Genomic DNA, 22,694 nt, shown 5'->3' on the forward strand with positions numbered 1-22,694 from the left:
ATCAATAAAAAATATTATTCGTTTGATATGCAGAATAGAATAAACAAAGTATATATTATGATTGTGATTAATTATCCTATTTTTATAAATAAATAAAATAATAAATAGTGAAATGAAATATAATTATTTTAAATTAACTAATACATATAACCAAAAACACGAAATTAAAATATATATATATATATATATTTAAAATTATTAATTATTATTTCACCAACCAAATAACCAATTAATGTCTCATCAATGGCCAATAGACTAGAACAATTTCAATCTAGTGATCTCATAGCCTATTGTCCACTTTGATTTTTTCTTCAATGTAGACTATAGAATAAATAAAAAATCAATTTAGCAAATATTCCTAGATACTTACCGCAACAATAACAATAATATATCGGTATAATTTTATTAATAGATATAAAAAAACATAGATATTCACAAATCTTATCTTTACCTTATATAAAGTAGAGAAATTATCTTCGATAAACTCGACCACTTGGACAACAATAATAACAACATATACAGTGAAATTTTACTAAGTAGAATCTGAAGATGATACAATGTAAGCATACCTTACTATTATATTGTGAAAGTAGAAATATTCTTTTCGAAAAATCTCCAACTCAAGTATATCAATAATTTACGAATAAAATAAATACTTTCTTAAAGAATTTTTAATTGCACTAATTACAATTACTGTTTCAGTGAATATAGGGGAGAAAAATATGAAATCACGTGAACAACTAATATTTTACAGTAATCTAATATAGTATATAGTTGCTATTTTTATTTTTATAATAATACGACAGTGGTGCACTGCTCACCTATGACTTAAAATTAATTAATTTTCCAAGGCAAGTATGTACTAATTAATCATATAATGTAGGACTACAACAATTAATTATTTGACCAAAAAATTATAAAATAATAAATATGGTATAGGAATATTGCCACGTCTACATTATTATAATTACACACTATTTCCCTAATAGGGATGCTAATTGTTAGACGTTTCAATTATGGACACTAAATTATTGAAGAGCTTGCATTAAATCAAGTATTATCATTTGCGTATCGGATTAGTCGAGCTCCTACGTGAACGTTAGATATTTGATGATTTTTTTCCCCAAAAAGGAACCATTTACGCGCTACTAAAAAATTACTATTTTTCATTCAAAAAAATTTCATTAGAAAAATAACAGTAATAGTTTTGTCACACAGATAAATTCAAAAGCTTTCAATATTTCATTTCCACCATGTGTTTTTTTAATGAGGCGATTTGACGAAAAGTTAATAAAAAAAAAGAATTATGTTTTATAAAATAAATCTTTCATTAACAATAGAAAATCGTCTCTATTAGAGAAAATCTTTATTTCTAATAGAGACGATTTTCATACGATATTTGATGATTTAACTAATTTGAATGTGCATCACGCAAAGCTCAATTAAAGGAGAACACTTTCCGCCATAATATTTTTAATATTCAAAAGTCAAATTCGAGACTCATTAATGATGAACTCGATTTCTCTTGGGGGTTTCTTTTTCACAAAAAATAAGATATATTGATTGTATACATTATACTAAGAAATTGAGTATATTATAAAAAATTTAAAAATATTGATTACGTTGTCAGTGTATAGACCTCAAAACTCCCTCTAAAACAATATTACAATTTTCTGATAAAATATGTATTTAAATAGAATTATCAACGTGAATGAAATATCCGGAAAAAAAAAGGGTAAAACAAAAGTTGTAAATTATATCCAAAAAAAGTTCTGATTTAATGTTACGCTATTACATTTACAAAAATGCAAATTACTTTAATGTTAGTTGAAATCACATGATTACCAAAAATAATAAATTGCTGAAATCACATGTATGCTTGAGATGAAAGGAATTAAAAAATTAATCATCATTTTTTCCAACATGAGGGTGTTAATATACAGCAAACTCATGATTATTTAAAAGAGGCTACTTAATTAGTCATCATTTTCCCAACATAAGGATATTTATAATCTACAAATTGTGTTAATATATATAAATGCCTCTTAATCTTTCAAGATTAATATCTAGATTTTCAATTTAGGATGTTGGAAAAAATGGATTTAATTAAATGATAAGAAGAACATTTTAAAATTGATTGATCTTAGTCAAAACGTCTTTTAATATGACCGCTTATTTCTTTGATTGAATATGTAAACTTAAATTTAATCCACATCAGGATTTTTTTAATTGATTATGATAATTTTATACAAAAACGCTATAAAGTGTTTATCTGAAGTGAAATACATTATCCACAAAGTGAAAGCGTAATAAAATTGATTTCTACGTTATTGTATTAGTCTTACTTACCACAACGATCTGTGATTGAAAACATATAAAGCATATGGTAACCTTAATTAGTGGAGGGAGGACCAATATATAAAAGTTAAAATTTATTATTTAAGTACGTCTATCAAATAATCGATCTAACATACACAATTTATTCTTCATTAAATATTAGTAATGTGTTTTCTATTATTTAGGCTACACACAGATTAATAAAAAGTCTTTTAACATTTCCTCACTTGACATAATGACCACATAACACCAATATTTGATGACACATTCATTTTCTATTATGTCCATCATACATACCATAATATGACAAATTATAATGTGAATTATGACGGTTATACATAATTTTGTGCTACATAATTACTTCTATATACTACAACATCAGCAACCTAGCAACCATGCTCATAAGCTATAGGACATTTAATATTATAGTCCACGATAATATTTCATTAAGACTTATTCTATAATAGCTCAAAACAAAAATGCGTATATCTATGTGAAAAATAGAAAACTATTAATGTATATCAGAAAATCATAATTAAGTTTAAAGTGTCAAAACATCATAAACAAATCAATCATAAATATAATTAAGACTCATTATATGTACATATTCTTTAAATGTATGTCTACGATTGTAATTAAACTTTCATTAATAGATCTACAATTTGAGATCATTTTAATTGACACCTATTGTCTCTAAATCTCCTCTTTAATGACAAAATACTTTTATTTCATAATTTTGATACCTTTAAAGTATTTATCATTTTTAGAAAAATAATACTACTATAGAATAACCATCATGAATTATATGTAGTAACTTGATATTGGCGTCGACAATTTAAGTCATCAGATAAAATTCTACGGTCATAATGCGTGAATAGTGACTACAAACATAATATCACAGTTTTTTGTTTTCATAATTGATAATTTGACAATTTAATACTTAACATTATTTTATATTACTGCTCGTTCACATAATATGAACAAATATAAAAATGATATTGAAAATTTATCAAAAGAATTATTCTACAAATTAAAAGAGGTAATGTTGAACAATAGTACTTATTCTTGATCAATGAGAGACACTAGAAACAAGTAAAAGAAGAGTTTCAATTGCTATTTGGGGTACCATGATCCAACAATTTTATAATTAAAACAAGATTAATTACTGACAACAGAAAATTGTAATAAGTTTTTTTTTAAGGCCTTAGGGATTGGGCTCCCTTTATGGAAGGTGGTCTGAATCCCTAGAATGCGTGTATTTATTTGTTTAATGATAATATTTATAATTTATTAAAAAGAAAAAAGAATAAAAAAGACCAAACTAGCCTCGACACCCCCTTTTCAAAGACATGGTTGACATTAGGACCGCAACCTCGACACCCCGGCCTTCTCATCTCCCAGCAGGGCAAGTGAATGTTGTATCAAACTGTTCCAAATTCCAATAGGATTTAAACTGCAGGGTGATGAGATGGCTAGGGGTGTCGAGGCTGCAGGTTCTAATGTCAATCCCTCTTCACAGTGTAACTGTACAACTTCGATTTTTATTTTAAAAGAAAAGAATTTAAGGTAGATATGTTTTATTATGTAAAGGAAAGAATATTATCAGAAAGATTGTCTAAAGCGTAAAATTTGATTTAAAAAAAAATGTATATTAATATTTTTGTATGTTTCAAATCAAATTTAGCTAAAATATCGCAAAAAGATTTAATCGGATGCCTATGAATATGATTAGGTGTGTATGATGAGTAATCTCCTATATGGTAAATTTTGCGAAGGATAAATTTTTATCGTTGTGTTGTATTTTGAGGTAAGACAGAACCCTCCTCTTGTTCTTATATATATATACACTATATGGTAATAAGAAAATATCTTAATTTAAATCAAACAACGTAATGTAAATGTTGCAGATTGCTAACAATTGCGATTTTAGGCTATTTTCAATTGTGTAACTTTATGAAAGCTTTGACCATAGTATAATTGAAGTATATTCATATTATTAAATTTTTCTATCATTAAAAGTGAAACTCTAGAAATTAATTTACCCCCCATGATTTCTCATGTTTAATTTGACTTTTGAATGATTACAAGGAAATGCAGTTATCAATCTTTTATTACATAGAAAGTTGTGTTACGAAAAAAAGTTAAACATATTGAAGCTTGGTGAAATTAAAATTGAATGACATTCATTGCTTCTATATTAAAAAAGTCAGAGTTTTATACAGGTAAGCATATTCTACACTTGAGTACAACAGTATAAACTGACTAAGTGTGCAAGTTCAATCACAGGTTACCAAAGCTGCAACCAATATGTTCTTTGGTAATCATTTCGAGTCGATTTTGCATCATAACCCTGTTAAAATAAGGAGGAACACGCAACAGGTAGAGACATGTTTGTGTAGAAGGCAATTGTTCACAAGACTCTGAGGTTCTAGAGATGCAAAGTCTAGAATCTAAACCTCGAAAACCCTCTAGAGGTAGATACCTTATAGAAGTCCAGAAGAAAAGAAGCACTCTTCTTTGCTCAACAGACATACACTTAACTATCTGCACGCAAGGAAAGAAAATAAATAAATATGTGTTAGAAAGAGCGGGTTAAAGTGTGAAGTTGTAAATAATGTGATGATATATGATTACCTTCCAGAACCAGGATATTTGTTGATCATTTTCTTCGTATCCATTGTAATCTGTATGTGCTTTCCAATCTTCAACAGAAATAGCAGTTCCACTCCCATCAAGCATTTTGTCAAGATCTTCAAGATATAAACTCCGAAACAAGGAAGTTTTGATATTTGAGGTAGTTATATCTGAAAAACCTTGAGAAAAATGAGCTATCTGCGAAGCAATTGATGTGACAAAACGATGTTGAATAAGGAGATTAACATACTCCTTTCTATTCTTACTGTTCACGACAATATCTTTCCCATCGGGACAAAGCTCGATTGTTGTTCTGGGCCCCAATTCTTCAACATCATAAGCGAAGGTCAAGCTAAGTATATCTTGATCCACCGTCTCAGGATCCATCTCGAGTATCTGCTTGCAGCTACTGTATAAGGTGGGATCTGCATCCCGAATATCCTCCAATGAAATATCCTCTCCAGCCAATTGCAAGAAGAATACACGGTCAAATACAACTCCGATTTGTATTTTATGCATTAATGCCAATGCAATCATTCTACCACAGAAGGTGAAATACTCGAGGTGTAATGGATCCACCTTAGATGCTGCGACCAAAAATATATATTAATGACTAAAGTTAATTCTAGTTTGATGCAAATTTGTGCATAAAGGCGATAAAAGCTTACCTGAATTTGGAAAAAACCTTCTTCGATCATTGGGACAAGCAACAAAGAGGGCCTTGTGAGGATTGAACATCTCTCGAAATACCAAGAAAAAGCACTCTCTCAACACTCCAGGCCCAGCAGCTTCTTCATGTTTGAATTGAATTAACAGATCTCCTCGCAGCAATGCAGGATCCTGATCTACAATATATTCGAAAGTTTCATCCAACAGCACAGACCTATCGATGAGCATCTCATATGACTTCTCCTTGTTTCCGAATCTAGCTTCTTCAAGCATCATCATTGTGAGATGTCTACGTACTTCGAAATTTGTTACCTCCTTGTGCTCAATGATCCACCGATAATCATCAAAACTGTTTGCAAACATCGCGATTAGAAAGCACAGTGAATTTTTTTGTTGATTCAACTTCTGCCAAAAAACCTCTGAGTTGTTAAACAACTCAGAATTAATGTTGTTTAACTCTTTCAATATTACAAGATAGTGAGACCACCACGATACGATAAGCATGCCAGCTTCATTGATAGATCTCAGCTGATCTTCCAATTTCCTTAAACACCGCTCTATTTTATCTAGCAAATCATATAACATAATATGCAAGTCAGATAAAATACGATGCAAGCTCTCAATGTACTCTCTGTTATACACTGCTTCACCATTTAAAGAGTCGAAAGGTTGTTGCAACAATGCCCTCACCAAGCACATGTACTCAGTGAAATCACGCACAATGCTTATCAGTGATAACCCCGTAGACTCAATTGATCCCATACTCAGTTCTAACTCACGGGATAAATCAGCAACTACAACCTCACGAACAATCATAAAAACATCATTCAATTCTAACAATTCATCAGCAACATTCTTCTTGCACCTTGCAATTTCAATGGCCTCTACTATATCCATTATAATACTCCGACAAAATCTATACAAGGGATCCTCAAGCCCAACAACTCTTCTCAGTAGCTTACAAAACTCCAATATCAATCGAGCACATCCACTGTATCTCTTCTTAGGCAAATCAGTACTCATCATCGAATTGATGAATCTATGAATAAATTTATCAGCAATTGATTTTTTAGTATTATCCCGAGACATATAGAGTATTACCAAATCTGCAGGAGCAGACGACGAAATAAAGAACTGTATGTTGTTACATGCTTCTTCAGCATTTTTGTTTAGAATCATAAATGTGAACTCTTTCATCAACATTGCCATATTCTTCAAATCCGAGGAATGACAAATATAATCACTTTTCAAAATCATGGAGATTTTTGAAATTATCTCATTAGTGATTTTCCATGTCTGCAGATGATATGTTCTTGGCATTTTACCAACTAAATGAATAGTGGTATCATTCTGCACGTTGTAAAATGCCAATGTCTCCGATTGACAGGAGAGTTGTTTTCCGTTATAGATTAGTCGCTGGTGATCTTCGGGTATACCAGTGATCATTCTGATTTTATTTTTAGTTACTTCTATGGAGTCATTAGAATAACCTCGAATAACTAAGGTTTCTGTTTTGGATAAAGAACGAACGAAGAACTGAATCGGAGTTTGATCAGTTCTCTTTCGTTTTCCAGTGATACCGCAGTTGTTATCACTGTTAATCATATCAGAAAAGTGAAGTGAAAAGCTGTAATGAAAATGGTGGTGTGGCTTAGTTTAAAACTTAAGCAATCTCTTTATAGGAAAAAAATGAGAAATTGGTCAAAAGATAATAAATCTATAGATAACAAATTGTGAATAAAGTCTTATTTCTTAGATTTTTCTCAAATAGTCAAAATGTTATTTATTAGATTTTCCCATAAAATTAATGGTCTAATTTTTTCTTTTTGTAAGTTGTTTTTGGGGTAATTAAATTTAATGATGAGTTTATCTTAATGAGAAACATTTATTAGTTATTAAAGTGATTAAACTAGTTTGTTGAAAAAGAATACAAATGCATAAAGTGATGTAATTTGTCATCAAAGTGGTCAAATTAATGTATTTATGAATAGTATACATCATTAAATTTTGTTATTTGTATTTGATATAATGAGATAAGTACATATTACATGAAAATAAATGAATAATTGACTGTCATAATTGTTAGAGCTTATTGTCTAAAGTGAATCAATTACTTCATAAATAGTGAACATAATGAGCAAGTTATTTTTTTTTAAAATAATTTGTCGTCAAACGTATATATTTGTATGTTAAAAAATATATTTGATTGAGAACTTTTAATTGTCTATTGAAGATTAAAAGGAATAATAATAATAATAATATACTATCTACTCAAAGAAAAACTATGATATATTGTAATGATGATTAGTTATTCAAATTCATTAAGAATGATTATGCATGGTTCGTTCTTCATGTATTTCATCTCACACTTGTTTCTCTACACTTAAAAGAGTTATTTGATCAGGGTGTATCTAGATGGAGTTCACGGAGTTCGCATAAATCTAAGTTTTTCTTCCTGAATCGTATATATTAGTGTTATATATTCTTTAAAAAGATACTTAAATATAGATGTCTCAAAGTGTATCTATAGTTGGACCTATAGTTTTAAAAGTTAAACGGTTTCAATGATAAAAGTTAGTAGGTTAAATTTAGGTTATATCTTAGATCCACCTTTTTTTTTTCGAAATTCTGAATAGTTAATTTGATCAACCTTATAAGTTGAAGTAGTTGGTAATTAAATATTTAAAGCTAAATCAACAAGTATAAGAGGAAGAAAGCATCAAATAATATGTTTGTGAATGAATTTAAGATAGGTATATTTTATTTAATAAAGGAAAGGATATTATAAGAAAGACAATCTTAAACGTAAAATTCGAATAGTAAGTGATTAATTCATTATCCAAAGAAATTTAAAGAATATAGGTTTTACTATTCAAATCATAATTCGAGAATTATTGAAATCGATAATGCAAGATTCTTTGAGAATGGAAAAGCCACTGAGAGAGTTGAACGAAGAAGTGTCAAAATTTTGACTTGAGAGATCCAAAAGGACCTCTAGAACATGTCAAACATACAAAAAAACAATGCAAATACCACAATGCTGAAAGAATGAAATAAACTAACAGTAGCAACTAGCTAAAGATTACAACTAAATTTCGAAAAAAAATGTAAACTAGCTAGCTATCTTGAGAATCAATCTTGATGAATGAGATGACGCGTTGTCACTGTGAAGAAGTTGGAGGAGACTTACGATGGTGTTCATGCCAAATTGCACATATGTCACGACTATACCAACATACCTACTATCTCTCTCCAGTATTGCTGGGAAGAAATCATCTAGTTGGAGGGGATTCATCGTCTGGAGGCACAGATGACCCAAAATCAATGTTTGGATACACACCAGGAGGTTGTTCTCGAGGTTGTATAGAGAATAACTGACTTGAATCACCTACCACGTCTGCCCACCCGTAGTGAGGCTCAGCCCTTAAATCACAAGTAAGACGTTTTACTTCAATGTATACCACCAGAACATAAAGGAAAACATGCAAATATAGATGACTCTCACTTACTCGTAGTACGTTTTTTCATCCACAACCATGTCCCAGCTTTCACCAGTTGTGCTTTTGCCATATTTGTGTACCTTGCTGATTGAGATTAAAGGGGCATACCTTGAGTCTTTTTTATATTATCATTTGGGTTTCAAAGAGGAAAATGTATCGAGGAAATCAATATGCAACTTGCAAGATATCATAGAACGCGATGAAACATTGAATGTATAGTCATAAAATTACCCATTTCCAAAGTGCTCCTCTCCCCATGTCCTTGACCACCCTGGATAATTACAACGAAAAAATTCGGGATTAATATCACATCAATGTTCAAGAAAAGAACAGTTAACTTTCCCCTAAACTTGAATGTATTACTTTTAAAATTATAAACTCAGATCTTACGAGCATAGCAAGTGATACATGTTTGATGGATTCCGTTCTAGCTTGAATAATCACTTATTTTATAGGAATTAAAATGTGTAAGACATTTCATAAAAGGTTAGTATGCATAAAATATATTATGCAACTGTTGACAACAATGGGAAAAACAAGATAGGACTTACTTTCGCTGCTGAGTGATGCATGCCAAGTCTCCCCTTGCCGTGAACCAATGCCAGCGAAAAATTTCTCCTCCCATTTATCTCCCCATTTTGTTCCCAATTCACTTTCTGCCCACTTATCTGTCCTGAGAAAGAGAGTATATAATTCTATAAGCAACAAAATGCGGAGGTGAATCGTTTTGTTAGCCACAAATAGGTCATACATAAGAAGTTAAGCACTCTATTATCTTATAAAGCAAATTATCGACCTCAATTATACTATTAGTGAAGGCATATATCTTAGCTTTCTCATTCAAATATTTCTTTTTATGAAGTAAAGGTTTTTGTTGAAAATCAGTAACAAGGAGGCACTGCAACAAGTACAAAAGGTTTAATATTCCAACTTCCATATTAAAAATTTCCAACAAGTCCAGCGTATCTGACAACTTGAAGCAACTCCTTTTCGTCTTTAAGAAAACAAGTTAAATAAGGTACCTTTTTATTTTGGATAACGGAAAAACAACATACCATTTAAGGACAGATCCTCTTCCATCATATTCCTCTCCCCATTTTTCCCACCACGACTGTTCATTCAGTCTACCGTACTTGTGGGCTCCTTTCTCTGTCCAACCCTTTGCATCATACTTTTCTGACCTGCATCAAAATAATGCGATTTAACACCATATTTGCAGTTTATTTCATTGTTCATGACAACATGATTATGAATCTTCCATTTCACAAGTCTTACCAATTCTCATACCACCCAGCATTTTCTGTACCCGATTTTGCTTGTTTTTGTGCACTCCTCTCTATCCTAGCTAAATTGCTGCAGTAAGAAAATGCAGTGTTATATATGTGTAATGGTTTTGTCAAAGCATTAAATACAGTGATATTAAAACACCAAAGTAAGCAGGAGGATTCAGCAGCATATAATATCAAAAAAAGTTGGATACAACCTCCACTCATCTTGATGAAGAACTTCCTGCCACGTTTCCAACCATGAGTCTCCTTCAGCATTTCTCCCGGATTTTTCTACGCCTACAATCATTAAACAAACAAAAATGTGAATAAATTATGAATCCCAGAAGTACAAGTAACATTGCTTGACTAAAAGCAATACTCCGATCAATGAGTAACATGGCTACAACATATAACTGTAAGACAAAAATTAGTATTACCTAATTCTTTGTAACCAGTCCAGTCACTTTTTTCCCACCACTGTCAAGGAGATCAAGAAATCCAATTAAATGAATCCACCTGGGATGATACTTGATAAGGTTATAAAGAAATGCCAACAAATTAATATTGCAGATCAGCAATTAACAAGAACCTCCCAGTGTATGCTTATCTAGTTGCATATTTGATCTCAGGCTAATATAGTATGCACATAATTTATAAGCAAAAGATTGATCAATCTGGCTTACTAACTTGTAACTAGGACTAACTGGAAAATCCACAACGGATATTCCTAGATGCGAACCACTAACTTTTTTCCAACTACATGTTAGTTCCTTAGAAAGTGAAAACCAGCGCAAACTTTAGCTTGAGAGGAAGCTCAATAATATGCATGAGTGTTCTAAACATAGCATGCTGGTTGTCTATGTTTCTTACATACAATCTTTTGACATCCATAGCAATACAACCTTAATAACATGTGTACCATTTCTTTCCATTCTGAAGCACCATCATGGCTCTTCCCACCCATTTTGGTCCATCGGCATCGGTATCCATTTTCACCACTGTTTTCTCCGCTCTTTCGATACCAAGTACTACCATCTTCGTTAGTCCCAGATTCATTGACATTCTCGTTTAGCATATCGATACCCCACTCTTTCTCGTTAGCAATACCAGTGTCTAAAAAGAAAGCAGAAAATTTATCATCAAGTACCACTAAGGCCCTTAAAATATTAGAGGATATTGATTAAATCTAGAGTGAAGGAAAAGTTTCTGATAGCCAAGGAGGCTGGAACCATTATAGTACCTCGTTTTGGTGGAGAGTCATGAGATTGAGGGCCTGAATTTCTTGGAGTGCAGCGTGGGAAGAACTGTTCTTGCTTTGAAGCAAATCGGGATCTACAAAATAAAAAACTATTACAAGCAAACAAACAAACAAACATCCCTTTCCAACCAATCATAGCAAAGGAGGGAAAGAGAAAAGTTGAGGTGAACATCTTCTAGTATCCCAGAAACTCAAAGACTCTTTTAAGATTTCATATCAAGGCTACCAAGCATACAATAAATAGGTTGGTGATTGGCCTTCAAGACAGGTTATGGACCTTTACCATTCTCAGACGTTGCTAAGTGCGACCATTTCAATAGTTCAAACCCAATAGTGATACCAAGCAACACAAATATATTCCTTTATAGGCAACAAACAAGCATTTTATTTTGTTTTACAATCCAAAAGAAGTGTGAGGTGTTAGGATACTTCTACTAATTGTTTATTTGGTGATCACAGATAGAAAAGTGCACCGGTAAGATGAATATAGTGTACAAAAGATGAATCGTGCGAAAATTTCACAGATTATCAATGTCGATTTTGATAACAGATGTATCGTTCACAGTGAATCAATTAGGATGTTCACAATGGGGTTGAAGACATGGCAAAGTTATAAAATATAAATGGAAAACCCCCCAAATCACCTGCTATTGAGGTTTTAGCAAAACGTATTACAAGGAGCTTTAGTAGAGGATATGAATCATCTCTTGTCCATCACAAAATGGAGAATTCAAGGAATGACATGCTACATAAGTTCTGAAAATATTCACGCATAAGACAGTCAAAGACAGCTAGAAGCTAAGAGAACATGAATCAAATGCTAAATCATTAAATAAATGTTTGTAAAGCTACAATGTGGTGCATTTGGAAAGCAAAGAAAGAAAAGAAAGACCTTTAACAAAAGATAACACCTTTGCTCAACTTACTTTCTCTTCTTGTATTTAAATAAATAACACCCTTCTTCAACTTCGGACGACAATGAGATTTTGTAAGTATCCAAAGCACATACGAGTCTACAGATTTTATGCCAAGGCTAGTCGCACCTTAGGTAGTTCTCCCTCCATTTTAATTTGATTGTCTTACTTTCTTTTTACGTCCGTTTAAGAAAGAATGCATCTTTCCTTATTATTTTCAACTCTTTAATTTCAACTTTCCACCTAACATGTTTATGTCCACAAGATTAAACAACATTTTGGTACAATCCTTAGTTCAATTCAAAAGTCTTCTTTAATTTTCTAAACTCCATGCCAAGTCAAAACCATACAAACAAATTAAACCAGATGGAGTAATTGCTTTGTTGCTCGTTATCGTGTATTCATTTTCTATGACAAAGTTTCTCTAACATATAGAGTATATACATGGTAAAGCTACCTCCTTCAACATGGATTGTCATCTACTCCTATAATGAGGTGACTTGACATAAATTAAATTGATTTCTCAGTTGGTCAGTCAACTCATATATAAGAAAGTCACCTTTCTTCTTGATTTAAATTTTCTCCAACAAAGAAAGTGACTTTCTGAGATAAAAACTATTAGTCGAACTATCATCATTAATATTAGTCGAGTAATCATCACGAATTATCTCATAATGAAAGATCAACAATTTTTTACATGAATTCACTTACTAAGTTACCCTTATCATATAAATACTAAAAGCAAAAGCAAAAGCAAAAGAGGAAACTTTGAAGGGAGAAATAGCTCACTTTGGAGATGCAAACGGCATAGTAGAAGAAGAAGAAGCCTGCACTTTAACCCGATAACTATGACTACTCTTCTTACTATCAAATCTACAGTTCTCGCATTTCTCAACACACCCATTAATCCCTCTAATTGGTACCACAGAACCCGAACAACAACACTTCACACCAAAAACCCTTCTTCTCTTCCTCTGTAACTCCACAAATCCAATTCCTACATCGACCCTTTTGAGCTTACCTCCCAATGGACCCGTTAACCCATTAGAACCCGTCGCTGCCGCCGCCATTGCAATTATTTACGAAAATGCCACTGAAAATTGAATTTTATGGGATTGAAGAGTTCGAAGTTTAATTGAAAATGGGAAGTGGAAAATCGAGCAAGAATTACACTGAACTGAGGACTCAAAAAATCAGCAAAAAAAAAAAATTAAAAAATTATATGATTTGTAAAATTATGTAAAATGAAATATTTTTAATTTAAGGAATTTATAAGAGTGGTTCAATGGGCTTTGTAAATCATTTTGCCACACAAGATTTGCCAGGTAGTCATGGCTCAGCATAGCCCGTTTTGGATAAAATATTTCCAAAACAAAGGGATCGTTTGGTTGCTAGTTAGAAAAGAATTGTATTTACGTATTATAACTAATACATAGATAACTAAATACTCATATGATTACTATCTAGTACACAACTAATTTCTACGTTTCTAATTTTTACCTTATTAATAACTACATAACTCTAATCGGTAACTAAGCTACCGTTACCGCTTTATTAGTGGTCAATACACACGTGTGACATGAAACATCAACAAAAAGTGTTATGGTGATATGGCATAAGGTACATGTTGACGTTAGAAACTCCTAACTCTCCCACATGACTCTGGGACACACATTTTTCATGGTGAAAGCAAGGCCACATGATTTTTGTAACATAAGAGAATAGGACAAAGAGTAAAATGTTGTTTGAAGTACAAGAAGTGGATAATCAAATATAGTACTCTCTCCGTCTCAATTTATGTGGTATTTTTTGAATTTCAAAATTTAAACAAGTCTATTTTTATCGTAAATATTTTCGTATAGCTTTTAATTATTTTGAATTGGCAATTATTGTGACTTATAGTACTTTTTACGTAGTTTACAAATATATAAATTTCATTTTAAAAAATTTGAAGATTTCACGCGCAAAATTTTCATTCAAACTTAAACTGTTTGACTCTCAAAAAATAAAAAATGTCACATAAATTGAGACGGAAGAAGTATTATATATGTCGTGTCTATTTGGATAAGCTCAACAAGAAGAGAAAAAAAAGGCTTTGTTTACAAAATATTAGGCTGAGTTAAGGGGTGAACAAAATTTCAAACCCCACACAAGTAGGGGGCACAAAATCATGTGGTTGGGGAAATCTAACAATTGGCCTATACTAAACTTACTCACAAGTCACAACCAACCATAGCCTTACCCCACAAATAACGGGTAGCGGAGTCAAAATTTTTACTATAAAAATTTAAAATATATATAACAATAATATATTCAATGTAATTTTATAGGGGTTTGGGAAGAATAGAGCGGAAGTAAATCTTACTCCTACCTTGTAGAAATAAAAAAAAGAATTGTTTAGACGCTCATCTTAAATAAAGCATGTCAGACTGTTTGAAAAAAAATACAATTATGAGAGCAGTAACAACTATGCAATAAATACAAAAATGGAGAGTATTACAGAACATATAGGAGAAAAAATAGTAGTAACAACGAAATAATATAATGGTAGAAGCACAAAAAATACAAGCAATAACCAAAATCGAAGAACAAGAAAGATTTAAACTATTGTAATAAATAAATATAGGAAGATGTTAAAAGAAATTCGATATATATTTTAAATTTTCTATAAAGGGTCCGGATGAACCCCTTCCAAATCCCTAGCTCTGCCTATGCCTACAAGTACATTAGGTAGAAAACTCACACGTGTTGTTTATTTTGGACAAAATAATGTAATTTTAACAATTAAAATAAGAATAATAACACCTAACAATGATTAAATGATAAATATGTTTATAAAAAATAATAGCATCTTATATTTATTTATTTGGCGTAATATCTAAATAACTTTTTACCAAGTATGTCATATTTTGATGTTTGAACCTTTTCTTGATGCCTCTCTAAGACTAAACACAATTTGGTTCAAACTCATGTATCTACGACATCGATAACTATGCCTCAATCCTCAACAAGTTAAATCCGCTACATAAATCATCACTACTCCGAGCTCAACTCATGTCATCGTCAAACCTAAGTATCTACAAAAATACAAATCCAGAAACATTCAAAGAACAACTAAAGCAGGTTATATTTAAACTCTCAACAAATGTTTACCCAACAAAGTTAGCAAGTAAATTAGCAATTAACATTCTCGTCTATGTATACAACAATGTTTGAACACTATACCAGTAAAAAATTTCCCTCGGGGAGCTCCATCTAAGCGGCTACACTTCACGAGTTCAAGCATTGTGGATCATAGGCCTCCAAGCTACTATGAGTTCAAGCTCGTGCCCGATAACTCTTAACTGAATATCTCAAGGAGAAGTGGATCCGCGTTACTGTGTGGTCAAGGCTTCAGCCACGGGCATTCACAATTGAACACGTTGAAAATAGGTTAATGCCGGAAGAACTCTTTTAAGGAAGGCTGGTTTATATACAGGCAAAACCTCTCGAAAGGTAATCTTTGATCCTTTCTCAATCTGAAAGCAACTCGTCCAACTCAGTATCCTCAGACATGGAAGAGTCATAATCGGTACTTGTTCCATTGGACAAAGCTTCAGATTTGGAGCTACCAAGTGAAACTTCGCCCAGAGGGTTATCTTCATCTTCTTCTTCATCCTCAGGATCAGTCATTTCTGGCTCATAGTCTACATTTTCATCATGAACAACTGCCTCAATATCTTTCTTCCTATCATCACCATCTTTCTTCTTAGCTACATTGTCTTTACCACTTTTTCGATGATCCCAATCCATTTTTTTTTCAGCCTCGGCATCCTCACAGATGCATGTTGATGGATTTTCGTGAAACTCACCCCTCCCTGGCCTCACCTCCTTGGGATCCCCCATGAATCCTCTTTGAAACGTATGAACTCTAGAAGAAAATTCCTCCGTTGTCATGTTATTTCTATTTAGGAACACACGATTCAGTTTCTTAGCATTTGGGCGAATGGTAGGTTTATGACCGAAATATCTCCTACATCAAAAGAAAAGATATATTAGCCAGAATCTAAATAAAATTTGCAGAACAATTCGAAAGGCCGGAAAGGGAAGCAGTATACCTTCGTCCTGCTAAAATTTTTGCCATGTTTCCGTTGTTATTAGTGACAAATACATCACTTTCATCACAAACTATGAAGTCAAGAGCAGCCATTCTAGAAGAATATGTAGAAAATGGTTCTAACTCTTCCTTGCTGGCAATAGTGTCCTTCGAGTAAAAGTTTGGAAAGAGGGCCTTTAATGGAGCCAATGTCTCTTCACCTCCATACACTTCACCAGATGCTACGTAAATATGAACGTCTTCTCCATATCCAAGTGCTCTTAGCATCAAGCCAACTTCTTCAGGAGTAAGAGGGCATCTTCCTTGCCTCCTCGCCTTTTCCGGGTTGCTGTTCTGCACATGTATTAAAAAAGAGTTTACACACACTTCAGTCCTTGGACTATTCTATCATATGGTGTGGAAGACAGGGAAATTGCCTCCATTAACCTAAAAATATCTCATAAAAACAATTTTCTCTCTCTCTCTCTCTCACACACACACTTCTTTCTCCTAATACTGCTGAGAGAGAGACCTGGGCCTCACAAGGATGACAGAAATCCAGTTTATTTCCCAGATTATCCAGTGTCACACTACTTCTCTTTTTCGATAGATCTTTTACATTGTATTGTAAAAAATTGAAAATCTGAACAGAAGTGAGAGATATAAATAGAGAAAAAATGCTTAAGTGGAGCAAACAGTCAAATCTTTAAACTACATTGTCCTGATGATACATTAGGAAATGACCAAAATCTGAAATTTTCGGGATCTCACATGTAAAGTTTTCCACCTCCGCCGTATCTTTCCCAGTTCTGTCCTCTCCTTATCCCCTCCACCATAATAGCATCCAGAGAATGCAAGCATATCAGGTTCAAACCTGTAAACAATACACTATAAGCAAACTTATTCTTCTCTAGAATTCCCAAAACTGCAGCAAAGCATTTCTCCCCATCCAAAGTGAACATGTCATCTAAAAAAAAGAATACATCAAGTAGATTATCATGAATTCTGAACCAGTCATCTCATATGCAATTTGTTCAAGGACCAAAGTCCTACAAAATCATCATATGTTACAAATGAAACATGACATTTCATTTCAGAATAGAAGCATCCGTGAACAGTGATTGTAGTAGACAAACTCTTCAGCTTACTGAAGGGAAACATGCAATAAACACACTAAGAAAAATATCCAGCACATGACATTTGGTTCTGCACTTGAAGGACATAACTAGCAGCAGTCATAAGGAAATGGAAGACAGAAGGAAAAGACAAAGAAATAAAATAAGAAATAGAAATCATAAAATCAAGTCAGATCTTATGACTAACCTTAGGTGAAGGGCAATATAATGCTTGCTACTCATTCTCATTCGCTGGACCAATTTCTCACCCATTTTGAGTATAGGGTCCGCAAACTTCAGGGCATGATAATTAACTCTGCATCTAAGCTTTTGCAAATCTGTATCCAGCTTATTTGCAAGTCGATAGTCAAACTTGCTGATCTGTACAGCCTGTCACAAGAAGTAGACTGCTAATACAGGTCTGAGATATCAATAATACACAATACTAATAGACAGCATACAGAAAGGAACAATCCCCTGTTCCCTGCAACCAGGAATAAGCTAGATACTTTCTGTTAATTGAAACAGAGAACTGGTTTTCCACTTACTGTACCAGGCAATTGTATTTTTTTTGGGTTAAGAGTTCCCAAAAAAATAAATCTCAAAAAAAAGAGTTCCCAAAAGTAACATATTAGAGTTAGTGAAGCCTCAGGGCCTAGTTCTCTTGAAAACCAATTTTCAAACATTTAAGACTGATAAACTTGAGGCAATGAGACAACAATAATCTCCTCAACCTCCAACCTAAAAGAGTTAGAACAAGGATACTTAAAGATGTTTTCTGATGGAATATCATTATCTTATAAAAGAAATCCTTCCTTTGAGCGTTGAAAATAAATGAGATTTTACTACTCATAACAAAGCTAATTCATGATTCTTCAAAAACTTATAGCAGTTTGCTTCCATTTGAATCAGTGATCACTTTCCCGAAGCATCAACAAAAATCTAAAGTTGGCAAGACGTTCCAGGAAGTACCCAAGTATTAGTGCCTCGACTCCTTAATCTAGTAAGTTTAGGAAGTTCAGTTACAACAACTGAAAAGGATGCAAAATTTACAGAATCTTATAGGTTCCATAGCCCAGACCCCTGAGATTGAATGTAAATACTCCAAAAAAAGTAACTCGCAGTGCAGTAAATAATTAATAAAAGTGTGATTCTCAGATATGTTTCCATTCATTCACAAATTGCTAAGAAATACAAGTGTCTTGAAAACTCACATGTCTTTTCATGAGTACAGGCAATACACGATTTATATAACATCTGTCACTGCACTTTCTAGGAACACGCATTCTATGTGGCGTCCATAACTGCCCTCTTCTAAGCGGAAGGTCTTTTATAATTGTAACATCTGTTGTTAGATGTTTTATAAACCAATCAACATCAAATATATCAGAGAAGTCACTGCAAGAGAAAAGGAGATCATTTCACTTTCACAGTTACAAGCAGGATTATTAGCATTTTAAATGTACCTATACAATAAGTTCGGTGATGGTTGGAGAAACCAACATGCAAGAAAATACTAAATCATTCTTCTGATACTACTCACTCACCTAGAATCTTTCCAGAAAGACGTCTTGTCCAACTTTGGAACAACAAGAGTAGCATTTAAAATGCGAGCAGCAACAACAGCATCAGTTATCTGCCATAAAGATGGGCCAGCTTACACTGTTAACTATAGGCCAATTTAACTTAAAAGTGCAAATAACTATAGTGCAATCATCAAATCCAAGAGCATGATTATGCAGACATATTGGCTATCACTAGATATGAAATTTGTTCTGGAGATTTTGTAATCATTACTTCTCTGTCCAATCAAATTAGGTGCATCTTGAGGTGCTAATGAATCAATGATCAATCAATCAACTATAACTCAGTCCCCATTTAGTTGCACTCGTTTACCGATCAAGAATATCTCGCAAAAATCAACAACATTGATATGATAGAACGCCACAAACTGAACACACAATTCTGCAACACTTGAACACCCATTAGATGTTGTGTCCCACCAGTTGCATAAAGCTTCTCCACTTGCTGGTATAGAGAACCTCTTAATTAATGGGCATTGTTCACTGTGAAATCTAATGCCTTAATTTTCACTATGTGCATGTGCTTACAACAATACCAACAACTGTCTCAATACCAAACTAGTTGAGTTGGCTAAAAGCCTAAAACAGTTTTCTACATCCGTTCAGCTTCATTTGGACCTCTTTGTTACAATACACAGTAATTTGTCTTTTAAGACATTAAGGGTGCCGATTTTTCAATCCATGTTCTGATGTAGCCGTATCTAGAAAAGCACATCCCAAGACATTTTTATAATGATATTCCTCATAAATAGACTAGCTTTAACAATTGTGAACCAAAAGCAACCTGATACCTTTATTCGGGCTTGTTTGTGCATTAACTATCTAAAATTAGAAAAGACAAGGTCATTTGAACTACCCTACAAAATATGACAATCACTGAATCAACTACCTTATTTAAGTGTTGGAAAAAACAGTTTCTCGATCAGAATCTCATTTCTAGTTAGTCAACAAATTAAAACAGAAATCATATTCAATTCTAAAAAACCAATCTGGTAGTATTTTTTAATTTTTTTTTATAACCGAGAAATCCGACTGTGACCCGCCCTTTGGACCAATCATAGCCTTCTAAACTCGGTGGATAATGGGCCCGTCCCTCTACAATCTGGTAATATTTTCTTACCCCAGTTCTCTGTTGGTTAAGACCTCCACTGGTCACAATCAACAAGTATCGATTCGGATGTGTGATAGTTTTGGCTTCTGCAATTTGAAACAGTACAAATACGCAATCAGATTTCAATGATCAAATTCAACCTGAATAATAACTCCATCATTGCTGCTACATAAACATACTAAAACAAAATGATTACTTTTTTTTCAAATACAAATAGTATAAAAGAAGCTGAGCTATTGAGCTCATTTTCGAGCTTACGCACTTGCAAATTTACTGCTGGCATTACTGCATCCATAGAAAAACTTCGAATTTTTCGAACTCCAGAGATCACGATTATGAACTCCTGCACTGATCTAGAACTCAACAATCAACCACACCACATTTAGCAACCTTAGATCCAAATCAAATCACAAATAAAACCAATAAGATTCAGATTAAATCCTAACCTTAACACGAGATGAAGGAACTTTAATCTCATTACCACCGCCTTTTCCTCCCTACAAATAACAAATTATGTAATTAAATTAATACTTTATCATATTATTAATCAATCAATTAACACATCATAATTAAATTAAACATTTTAGCATTTTCTCGTGAGCGTGATTGATTAATATAATGTACCGATGAATCATCACGACGGAGGTGGCGGAGGTGATTATCATCATTAGGAGACGGCGCGAGGATTGATAGGAAGAGGAATAGGAAGAGGATAATGCCGGAAACAGCAAAAATTGCCGGGAACAGAAACCGCACACGGCTGTGATGATGCTGGTGGCGCCGCCGTGGAATAGCCATACGGCGGCGATGATTGGTGGTCGGAAGCGTTTTTGCTGGTTTTGACTCCTCCTCCGGTGGTGTCGCGGAGGAGAGGGTTTAGGGGTATTATTGGAAATACAGATTTGTTATTCTTTCTTCTTCAAGGAGAGAAGATTTTGGGGTTTTAGGCCCCATAACGACAACGATTTGCATTGTAGGAAACTCCTTTTCTGTTTTTAGCTTTTGGAAAGATCAAATTTTGTTCGATCCGTTTGGTGTTCGATTCTCACATTAGATTTCGAATGTTAAAGTGAGGGACTCATTACACATTTTTTTTCATATTTATCTTCCCTTCTCGACAACAGATCTTATTCATCTCACCATAATTTTCAGATGACACAGATCAATTATTACCATACAAGTAGTAATAAATTATTGGAAATGATTGAATTTTGAATGAATGATTAATTTGAATTCGTATGTGTCATTAAGGTGAATGGCTCATTATTTTAAAAAATCATATTTACGTTTCTAAATGAAGAAATCTTATTCATATCATCATGATCTTCGGATAACAAATCAATTATTTACCACACAAATTTGTAAGAAATTAATTATTAAATTTTGAATTAATGATTAATTCGAATTCGTATTGTTAATGTTAAGTAAAGGGATGATTATAAGAATTTTTTCATATTTGTATTCTAAACGAAGAAATCTTATTCATTTTACCATGATCATCGGATGATAGATCAATTATTTACCAGGCAAGTTGTAATAAATTATTGAAAATGACAAAAAGACAACAAAAGAAGAAATATTAGTTTATGTAAATTAATATATTAGGAGTAATTAAAGAAAAGGGAAGGAACAAAAAAAAAAGCAAAAAGGGGAGTGTGTTTGTGATTTAGATCTTTGAATTGTTGGTTACTTGAGGATTAGGTAAGATTTGGGGTTGAAAAAATGTTTGACTAGAAAAGTAGGTTTAACTGACCATTAGATGTACATTTTTAATGACCATCGTGTCCGCGACTAATTTCATGAGATAGTTGTCACATGCCATTAATAACAGGTGACACAGAACCTTGTTCACTAAGGCTAGAATTGATGGAAAGAATCACATAATGTTTTTGTATTAACATGTCATATAACATCAAGGGGTGTGCGGAGAAGGTCTCGTATTCGAGTAGTATGAATGAAGAATTTCTTGGTAGAAAACGTTTTTTTCCTATAATGAGCTTATTTGATGTGAATCAGATAAATCGAGCTAGTAAATTTCGGATGTCAAAGTGTAATAGCTAGTAATTCATTGTTTTGTTATTTGTAGATTGGATCTATGATTAAATTATTGAAAGCTCATCAACTATAGTTTCCCACTTAAAGTCACTTTCTAATAAATTTAATTGCAATTTGTAGATTGGACTTGTGATTAAACTAATGAAAGTTTACTAGCTCCACTACTTTGAAGTCA

At 32.8% G+C, this 22,694-nt stretch overlaps 3 protein-coding genes across 3 annotated transcripts; all 3 read right to left on the reverse strand.

Moving 5' to 3' along the window:
- Window positions 1-4,617: 4,617 nt before the first annotated feature.
- Window positions 4,618-7,245, reverse strand: LOC125820365 (E3 ubiquitin-protein ligase UPL5-like). The gene is made up of 3 exons (XM_049499798.1): window positions 5,640-7,245; window positions 4,972-5,558; window positions 4,618-4,881 (listed from the first exon to the last, which is right to left on the reverse strand). The coding sequence occupies exons 1-3, from the start codon at window positions 7,243-7,245 to the stop codon at window positions 4,618-4,620; spliced, it is 2,457 nt and encodes an 818-aa protein (XP_049355755.1).
- Window positions 7,246-8,534: 1,289 nt separating this feature from the next.
- Window positions 8,535-13,656, reverse strand: LOC125820366 (uncharacterized; the record flags this gene model as incomplete). The annotated part of the gene is made up of 11 exons (XM_049499799.1): window positions 8,535-9,063; window positions 9,150-9,224; window positions 9,372-9,411; window positions 9,692-9,813; window positions 10,196-10,321; window positions 10,416-10,493; window positions 10,624-10,705; window positions 10,846-10,885; window positions 11,328-11,521; window positions 11,649-11,740; window positions 13,370-13,656. Coding segments are annotated over 11 exons (1,287 nt in total), but the record flags the coding sequence as incomplete, so codon positions are not given.
- A 2,026-nt stretch (window positions 13,657-15,682) lies between these two features.
- Window positions 15,683-21,449, reverse strand: LOC125820013 (O-fucosyltransferase 16-like). Its single transcript, XM_049499430.1, has 10 exons — window positions 21,089-21,449; window positions 20,911-20,961; window positions 20,727-20,817; window positions 20,474-20,550; window positions 19,318-19,406; window positions 18,985-19,168; window positions 17,979-18,160; window positions 17,427-17,529; window positions 16,678-17,009; window positions 15,683-16,592 (listed from the first exon to the last, which is right to left on the reverse strand). Exons 1-10 carry the CDS (start codon window positions 21,260-21,262, stop codon window positions 16,094-16,096), a joined length of 1,782 nt encoding a protein of 593 aa, XP_049355387.1. The 5' UTR covers window positions 21,263-21,449; the 3' UTR covers window positions 15,683-16,093.
- Between the last annotated feature and the right edge of the window lie 1,245 nt (window positions 21,450-22,694).

Source organism: Solanum verrucosum, unplaced genomic scaffold, assembly GCF_900185275.1.
Source record: "Solanum verrucosum unplaced genomic scaffold, falcon-dt-bn FXZP01000229.1, whole genome shotgun sequence".
Classification (NCBI taxonomy): domain Eukaryota; kingdom Viridiplantae; phylum Streptophyta; class Magnoliopsida; order Solanales; family Solanaceae; genus Solanum; species Solanum verrucosum.

Bases quoted from the DNA above. Each gene is read 5' to 3' on its own strand.
- LOC125820365 (XM_049499798.1), bottom strand. From the start codon at position 7,245: ATGATTAACAGTGATAACAACTGCGGTATCACTGGAAAACGAAAGAGA. The intron at 5,559-5,639 runs GTAAGCTTTTAT...TTTTGGTCGCAG, and splicing joins AAGGTTTTTTCCAAATTCAG to CATCTAAGGTGGATCCATTA. The intron at 4,882-4,971 runs GTAATCATATAT...CCTTGCGTGCAG, and splicing joins AAATATCCTGGTTCTGGAAG to ATAGTTAAGTGTATGTCTGT.
- LOC125820013 (XM_049499430.1), bottom strand. From the start codon at position 21,262: ATGGCTATTCCACGGCGGCGCCACCAGCATCATCACAGCCGTGTGCGG. The intron at 20,551-20,726 runs GTGCGTAAGCTC...TTCAAATTGCAG, and splicing joins TGCCAGCAGTAAATTTGCAA to AAGCCAAAACTATCACACAT. The intron at 19,169-19,317 runs GTGAGTGAGTAG...TTTCTCTTGCAG, and splicing joins TCTTTCTGGAAAGATTCTAG to TGACTTCTCTGATATATTTG.